This window comes from Dioscorea cayenensis, unplaced genomic scaffold (genome assembly GCF_009730915.1).
Source record: "Dioscorea cayenensis subsp. rotundata cultivar TDr96_F1 unplaced genomic scaffold, TDr96_F1_v2_PseudoChromosome.rev07_lg8_w22 25.fasta BLBR01001301.1, whole genome shotgun sequence".
NCBI lineage: Eukaryota > Viridiplantae > Streptophyta > Magnoliopsida > Dioscoreales > Dioscoreaceae > Dioscorea > Dioscorea cayenensis.
Genome location: NW_024087692.1, coordinates 96,965 through 106,312, shown reverse-complemented (window position 1 = coordinate 106,312; position 9,348 = coordinate 96,965). Strand labels below are relative to the sequence as shown.

General features: G+C 34.2%; 1 protein-coding gene and 1 non-coding gene across 2 annotated transcripts; both read left to right on the top strand.

The window, feature by feature from the left end:
* The first annotated feature begins 748 nt into the window (after window positions 1-748).
* LOC120256142 lies at window positions 749-854 on the top strand. The gene has a single exon (XR_005535188.1). It is a non-coding gene; the product is annotated as a small nucleolar RNA R71 (small nucleolar RNA).
* A 6,161-nt stretch (window positions 855-7,015) lies between these two features.
* Window positions 7,016-8,951, top strand: LOC120256139 (1-aminocyclopropane-1-carboxylate oxidase homolog 1-like). Its single transcript, XM_039263904.1, has 3 exons — window positions 7,016-7,652; window positions 7,747-8,071; window positions 8,454-8,951. Exons 1-3 carry the CDS (start codon window positions 7,051-7,053, stop codon window positions 8,700-8,702), a joined length of 1,176 nt encoding a protein of 391 aa, XP_039119838.1. The 5' UTR covers window positions 7,016-7,050; the 3' UTR covers window positions 8,703-8,951.
* The last annotated feature ends 397 nt before the right edge of the window (window positions 8,952-9,348 follow it).

The window sequence follows — 9,348 nt, the reverse complement described above, 5'->3', positions numbered from 1 at the left end:
CATGCTCTCTAGGATTGGTCTCGGTATTACTCGGTAGGCTTCCCTGTGGCCTTTCCGATAGAGTCTTCGCAATTTGCCCCACTTGATTTTCAAGATTATGCAAAGAGGCGGTGTGGTTGTGAACTGTAGCCTCGACTAATTGAAACCTTGTATCTGATGATTGAACAAACCTAGTCAAGGCCTTCTCCAAATCGGTCATTCGGGTCTCCAAACTTGAAACTCAGTTTTCCATGTTTGGGGCTTGTTGTTGTTGGAAACCCGGTGGCCCATGGCCTTTTGTGGACCTTGGTTACTCCACAAAAAATTGGGATGATTCTTCCAACCCGGATTGTAGGTGTTCCTATATGGATTCCCTTGGTTCCTCATTGCATTAACCACAAAATCGACATTCACAACCGAAGATAGATCACTAATAGAGATCGGGCAATTGGAGGGGGCATGTCCTCCACCACACCCGGTGCAAGTAGTCACGGCTGGCACTCTATTCGAAGTTAGAAGATCTAACTTCTTACTCAATGATTCCACTTGAGCCACCAATGAAGTTACTGCATCTATCTCATGGAGCCCGGCCACCTTTTTCTTCTCCCTAGCATTCCATTGGTAACTATTTAACCTCGTTTCTTCAATTAGTTGACGGGCCTCACCAGGGGTCTTGCTACCTAAGGTACCTCCAGCTGCCACATCTAAGAGTTACCTTATATTCGGATTCAACCCGTTGTAAAAGGTCTGAACAATCATCCACTGCGAGAATCCGTTTGTGGGCACTTTCTCAGGAGCTCCTTGAACTTTTCCCACGTCTCAAATAGAGACTCCAATTCCGACTATACAAAGGACGAGATCTCATTCCTAAGTTTTGCAGATTTTTCGGGAGGGAAATAACGGGCTAGAAAAGCTTCTACCATCTCCTCCCATATGGTAATCGATGCTCTAAGTAATGAGTGTAGCCACTGCTTCGCTTTCCCCTTTAAGGAAAATGGGAAGGCTCTCAACTTGATGGCATCATCTGTCACCCCATTTATCTTAAGCATATTACACACCTCGAGAAAGTTCTCTAAATGACTGTTTGGATCCTCGTCGGCCAAACCATTGAACTGTGCGGATTGCTGCAACATGTGGATGAATGCCGGCATTAGCTCGAAGTTCTGAGCTGTAATCGGGGGATGCACAATACTCGATTATGTCCGCAATATGAAGGTCTGGCATAATCGGATAATGTCCGCTGTTGCTCATTCTGTTCTGCCATATTTTCAGATTCTTCTACTTCCAAATCAGCTAGATTAGACGGTTCATGCACAGGTTCTTTCCCTTTTCTTCTAAGTGTACGTTCAAGCTTGGGATCTCCATCAATCAATATTGAGAAGTTCCCTCGGGTCATAACCTGGAGCTGCATCAAAAGGAAAGAAAAAGAAATCAGAACGATGATAGAATAAGAAGAAATAAACTAGATTGAATGAATGAATAGCTAAGAAAACAAAGTGCAAAGTATCTCTAAACGCCTACACCCCGGCAACGGGGCCAAAAACTTGACAACGCCCCTTACTTATGTCCCGCAAGTGCACGGGTTTGTCAAAGTAATAAAATCCCAAAAGAGTGGGGTATCGTATCCACAGCGAGTAGGGAATAAAAACACTTAAATTGTTTCTTAACTAAGTGAAAGATGAATAGTGATATGTGTGATAAGATGTAAAATAACACAAAAGTAAAAGAACAAGAAACAGAGCATAAGTAAAAGAGAAGGTAAGGGAATCGATATAAATGGGGTACCCGGATATTGTTCCGCCTAGGACTTTCGTTTGAAGTGCAAGAACCCTCTATTATACTTTCTAACTGATGCAATAATGAGTCATGGAGATCCTTAAATACACGGTCCCAAATCTAAGGTCAACCATGCCTAACTCTTTACATGTCCCGGAAGAGGAATTGAATAACCTCTCAACCTCGCACTCGTATATAATTGCAATGAGTTCTAGGGATTCCAAATGATAAATCCTCTTCCTAGATGTAGACCTAACCCTTTGGTCCAGGTGGAAGGTCCCTAGCCACAGTTAAGCCGTATGTGCTAAAATCACTTCAATGCTTCACTCCGTTACACCTGCAACTAAGCCCCAGCGGAAGGTCATCCTTTAGCCCATTCACTCTACTATAACCGCAAAGAACTTGAAGAAATGGAGGTAGAATAAATCACGCCGAAGGGGAAAGGGGACGCTCTGCTACCTCTCGACTCACCATCTCAACCATCTCCAATCTAGCTTTGTCTAACTCTCGTGGTGTGTCACTCACTCACAAGGGTTACCAACAAGAACTCTCAACCCTAGTGTCACTCTAAGGGAGCATTCATACAATCAAGCATTCAAGATTGGAACTTAAATAAAACATCAATTAATTAAAAGCATAATAAAGAGGTTCAATGAAACAAATACATCCTAGGGTTCACAAATACCCAAGTACCCACTAGGGGATTTAGCTCTCCATGGAGCAAATTACAATCAATGAAATCAAATGTAAAAGCAAAGAATCCATAGAAAATCTCCTCGATAGTCATGGCGATGGTCTTGTGGAGAGTCCTCTACTTGTCCAAGGGTCCCTTTGTCCGGCCTAGGATACACCTCGCCGGATCGGTGCCGATGAAAGCTCTCCACTAACCTTCTTCCAAATGGAGCGCGATGTCGGAGCAGTAGAATCTCTCCAAATTCCTAGCCAATGCCTCTCAAAACCCTAGCCGCCGTCCTCTCTCAAGTTGGGGAAAAGATAGAGAAAAGAATATTGAAATCGGGGCTGAAATCGGCTTTTAAAAGGCTGGAATCGAGAATCCACACACCCCTGTGGTTGCCCGTGTGGATTTTTCACACGGGCGTGTGGAATTAACGCACGCCCGTGTTGATTCTCTATTGTCATCCTTCTTCGGCTTGCTATCCACCTTATCAAAATTTCCTCCAATTGGTGGTGCATTTACTATCCACATTGGCTTCTTTCTTTAATATTCGGCATTACAACCCTATCTGCATAAAAGTAACATAAATACACACATATTAGCGTTAAAATTCGATAAAAGTAATGCTCATCATAAGGAAAGAACACTTCGCATTTTTATCGCACAAGCACTTATCAATCAGTCAAGAAGCTTTTACGGTTCTCTGCAAATCTTGGCTATTGTAGATTCATTACTAAGTTGTTCTCATGTTTCTGATTACTTGCGATGATCATTTACAGTATCTCTTCAAATATTTAAGGGGGCATTTGGCATTGTTGCCAATTTTTATTTTTTGTTTTTAATTTTATGTTTTAGAAACAAAACTAAAAACACATGTTTGGCACCTTATTTTTATTTTAAAAAATTTTGGCAATAATCCTCATGTTTCCAAAAAAAATAGGAAACAACACATTTTTATGTTTTTAACTTTTTTGAAAACATCTTCAAAACTCTTCTTTCCATTATGAAACCCTTCCTCTTCTATTTCTCTCTCTCTGTCTCTCTGTCTCTCTCTCTGTCTCTCTCTCTCTCTCTCTCTCCTTCTAATTTTTAATTCCTTTTAATTTTTAATTTTTATTTTAAAAAAAATATCATTTTTTACAAATTAATTTTAATAATTATAAAAAATATATTTTTAAGGAAAATATTTATATAACTTAATTGTTTGGTCTTGATATTTTGCAAATTAGTATATAGTATAAAAAATTATACTTTTAGAAAATATTTGTGAAGTTTATTGTTTGACCCTTGATTTTTATAAATTAGGATATAACATATAAAATATATTTGAAAAAAATATTTGTAAAAATCTTTTATTTGAGCTATTGACTTGGTCTCGAAAAAAAAAATGACTATGTCTATATATTGCCCCTACTCTCCTTTTATTTTTTTTACAAAATCGGATGGATCCAATTTGAATATATATACATATATATATATATATATACATACATACATATATTAAATTTTTTAAGGTAAACCCGAAAATATTTTTTTTTGTTTCAAATGTTGCAATTTTTATGAGTTTTTACCCATACAATACTAATCTATGTTATTAATTTTATTTAATAATACAATCAAGTGAAGTAATATGAAAAACAAAGTTTTCTAAAAAAATTAAAAATATGAATTTGAAATAAATGATAAAAAAGCGTCATATTAATTTTGTGCTAACTAAATGTGTTTTTGTTTTAAAATTTTTAAAATACACAACAGTTAATGTATCAAAATATGTTTTATTCAAAAAAAAATAAAAATAAAACAAAAACAAAGCAAAAACAAAACAAAAACAAAAGAAAAATGAAACAAAAACATAAAACGAAAAAACAGAAGCAATATAATTGAACACAAAACAAATACTGCTGCACTAGTGCCACGTCCGTTGTCCCACAATGGCTCGTTCACCTTGTATATAGATAAAGATATAATTTTTATCAACATGCGTTTATTGTATAGATAAAAATTTCAATTTGGAACTTCTGAAGTGAATATAAATTCATACTCCTTATATGCTCTGGTGGTTAATATAATTTTTTATATTTATATTATAAGTTTTTTTTATATAAAGTGGGCTAGCCATTATCAAGAATATGCGTGTGACAGGGGCTCTAGTAGAGAGTCAGACTCTATTAATGAGGAGCATACTAAGGGGGTGTTTGGTATCCGGTTTGGGAGGGGGTTAGGAATGGAATGATGCATTAATAGTGCTATGCCCATGTTTGGGTACATCACTAGGCAATGGGAATGGTTTTGGAGAGGGCATGGTGGACGCATCGTCATGCCCCTAAAATTGGGGGTAATGAGATGGGGATGGGAAGGAATGGAGGGTAATTACTTATATACCCTTTACTTATAAGTTTTATTAATTTAAATAATTATTTGTAATAATTAACATGATTTAATTAATTTAAATATCTAATTATTTTAATTAAAGATAATAATAATTAAAGTAAATAATAATTAATGTGAATTATTTTAAAATAAATATGGGAGTATTACTTATTCTTTGTGGGTTAAAAGACAAAACTACCCCAATATTAATAAATAATAGTTGTGGATGTTTGGATGTTTATTATAATAATTAATAATTAAAATATTATTATTATTAATTAAAATAAATAATTAAAATGAAATGATAATAAATAATAGTTAACACAATAATCTAATTCAAATAACAATTAAATAAATAATTTTATTTATTATTAAAATGAAAATTTTAATTTTAATATTTAATTATAATATAAATAATATTACTCAAAATACTTTATAATTTAAAATTAATTATTATTTAACTTAATATATAATATTTTTTAATTCATCAGGGTATAAAAATCATTTTTATTATTTTTTTTTATTTTTTATTTTTTTCATTCCCAATGCATTACCCTTTCAATCTTTTACAACCAAATATAGTTTTCATTCCCCTTCATTTTCATTCCTCCTCGAATTTTCTCCTTTACATTCCTTGCAACCAAACGCCCCCTAAAACCGCCACATATCTTCATCCTTTATGTGATTAAAAATATTCTTTCACCAAAAGAAAAATTAAGTTAATTAAAAAATCACTTTTAGATGCAAGTTGCATTATTTTATAATTTTAATTAAAAAATATTTCTACTAGTTTTGCATCGACAAATAAGATAAGGAAAAAGGACACCACTTATTTTAATTATTTATTAGGTAAAAAGCACAAGATGAAAAACAAATAAGCATTGGATTATGAGTGGGAGATATCAACGACATGAAAAACATGAAAGAGCAAACAAGAACTTCAATAATGGAATGGATTCTGATCATGGAGAAAGGTACAAAAACATTAACATGGACATGGAGAAGCGAGAAAAGACATAGAAAAAAAAAAATGGCCCCACCTGGTAAATCATGGCCTGGAGGAAAAAAAATTAATAGAGGAGAGGAACCAGACACTGACATAAACAATGCCCCTTTCTCATCGACCCATTGGATCATCACTCCATCCCCCCTCTTTTGTACGAACATAAATTTTTTAAGCTCTCCTTCACTCCCCCGGCACTCTCATTCTTTAATAATAATAATAATAATAATAATATTATTATTATTATTATTATTAAAAATAAAAATAAAAACAAAACAAATTAAACAAACAAACAAAAAAAACTTCCCCAACCATTCCATTCCATGATGAATTTTAGCCAAACATGAAAAAAGATTTTTTTTTTTGAAAGAAAAACTATGGTTCTTCATCATGGGAAGCCGACCGAATTATTCTTTCATTTAAAAAAACAGTTACTTTAAAAAAACACTTTTAGATGCAAGTTGCATTATTTTATAATTTTACAATACTTTTAGATGCAAGTTGCATTATTTTGTAATTGTAATTAAAAAATATTTTTAATAGTTTTGCATCGACAAAAAAGACAAGAAAAAAAAGGAACCCCACTTATTTTAATTTACTTATTCGGTAAAAAGCACCGGGTTATGAGTGTGAGATAGCAATGACATGAAAGAGTAAGCAAGAGCTTCAATCATGGAATGGAGTCTGATCAAGGTGTAAGGTACAAAAACATTAACATGAACTGATGGACAAGGAGAAGAGAGAAAAGAAAGAAAAAAAAAATGGCCCAGCTGATGAATCATTGACTGAAAAAAAAAAAGCACAGGAGAGGGACCAGACACTGAGACATACTAAACTAAACAATGCCCCTTCTCATTGATCCATTGGATCACCACTCAATCCCCCTCTTTTTAACAAACATAAATTTTTTAAGCTCTCCTTCGCTCCCCCACCACTCTCCTTTTTTACAAAATAATAAATAAAAATAATAATAATAAACAAAACAAATTAAACAAACAGAAAGAAAAAGAGTTCTCCAACCATTCCATGGTGATGTTTGTTTAGCCAAACATGAAAAAAAAAAAAATTTTAAGAAAAATTGATTAATCTTGCTTTTATTTAAAAATAAATAAAATATCTTAGGAAACAAAGGACAACTAGCTTTAAGGCAATTTACTCCCTATTCTTTAAATTAAAATAGCATAGGCGGCGACACTCATTGAGGTTTGGGGACCTCTAGTGACAGGGACTTTGCCTTCGAATCTGGATGGCTAAAGATGATGCGTTTACGGATGACCAGAAACATTGTCTTAAAAAATCCTTTAGTTCATATCGCCAAAACACTAGCAGCATTGCAGACACTACTCAGTTATCCATGTCGACAACCAGCTATGATCGAGCAAGTGAGATCAAGGCTTTCGATGAGACGAAAGCCGGAGTCAAAGGCCTCGTCGATGCCGGCATCACTGAAGTTCCCCGCTTTTTCATTCATCCGACTGAAACAATAATTTCCGATTCTACAACTGAGTTGCAAATTCCGGTTATTGACATGAAAGATGTTAATACTAGAAAAAAAGAAATAGTGGAGAAGGTAAAAGAGGCTTCGGAGACAATCGGTTTTTTCAAAGTGGCTAACCATGGAGTGCCCAACAAAGTGATGGATGAAATGCTGGATGCAATAAAGAGGTTCATGGACGATGATGATGAAGGAGAGAAGAAAAAATACTACTCTAGAGATAATGATCGAAAGGTGATGTTCAATTGCAACTACGATCTTTACAGTTCCCCAGCGGCGAATTGGCGTGATACTTTAATTTTTCGTATGGCTCCTGATCCTCCTGAAAAGGAAGAGGTACCATGTGCTTTCCGGTGAGTGATGGTATTTAAATTCAATAAATATGGATTTGAATGTATAAGTGTTAATGTTAAAAGAAATTAATATCTGTCTGATTTGAACATGAAGGGAAATAGTATTTGATTATTCATTTCACATGAAAAAACTGGGAGAGGTTCTGCTTGAGCTTTTATCAGAGGCTCTTGGACTGAAGCCTGATCACTTGAAAGAGATGGAATGCGCACATGGAATTGTTGCTGCCTGCCATTACTATCCACCTTGTCCAGAGCCCCACCTCGCAATTGGAACCAGTAAACACTCTGATCCGGGCTTTTTTACAATCCTTCTGCAAGATAAATCAATTAGTGGCTTGCAAATGCTTCATAATAATAAATGGGTTGATGTTCCTCCCTCCCCTGGATGCCTGGTCATCAACATAGCTGATCTCTTGCAGGTATAAACATAGACAAAGTGTATGCATTCGAGTTCACTCAGTTATATATGTGCTTGATTAATTTCCTTCTAATTTGGTATAACATGTAATATGATTTGTCTTTGTACATGCTTGGTAATCAGAATAACTCATCTTTTGCACTTATATATATATATTAATTTAAGCTAACTAGTAATTGCAAATCCATTTAATTTGTGGATACATAAAGTATGAGCTTTACTTATTTTCCAGCTCAAGTTTTTCAAGTTAAATCAAACTAAAAGAATACAATGGTTTCATGACCACATAACATTGTCATGTTTACATACCTAATTATGTAGGTTATAATAAAATTTGATCTTAATGACTTTGCAATTTTACGTCTTTCTTGTTTGATGCGTAGCTGATCTCAAATGACAAGTTGAAGACTGTTGAGCATAGAGTGCTTGCAAGCAAAGAAGGGCCAAGACTTTCGGTGGCATGCTTGTTTCTTAATCAATATAGTCCATCAAGGGTTTACGGTCCTATCATGGAGTTGCTTGCTAATGGAAGTGCACCTATCTACAGAGAAGTTGTCATAGATGAGTTCAACAAACACTACAATACTAAACGGCCTGATGGGATGTCTGCACTTGATCATTTCAAGCTATAAACTTTTTTATTTAGTTGTTATTGCATTTCTTTCGAAAATAGTATGTTTGGTGAAGTGGTAAGTTTGAGTTTGAACAATTATGTTAGAAAGAGCTTATATTTGAACAATGACAAATCAGAAATGAGGACCATGCATGAAGTTAGCCACTGCACTAGATCTTATTCAGAATAATGTTATTTCTTGGACCTCATGCCTCTGTTTAGGGGCTATGTCCTCTTTCTTTTTTATATACAATTTACATTGTGTGTCCCCTTTTGTATTGTAATACTAAGTTTATATAATGCACTCTTATAAACATTATAAATTAATTCTATATATTTATAATTATTATAAATCATTGAGTCATTTATTTTAACCTTGATTTTAATTTAGATGTGTTATATACATTTTCAATGCAACAAATTACAAATCTCACTAGTTTTTTTTTCTTTACATGTCATTCTTGGTTGTCATTAAAAAAATGCTTTATCGCTAGAAGGGTAGATATGCTGCTAAAATGAGTGATTTGTCATAGATTGGTTGAGAAGGAATTATACCTCAATTTTAATAAAAGTCATCCATCATTTTCAATAATGGCATGGCACAACAGACACAGCCATTAATAGAGAATTATAGTCTCACCAAGCAAGATTTTTTTTAGGGTAGG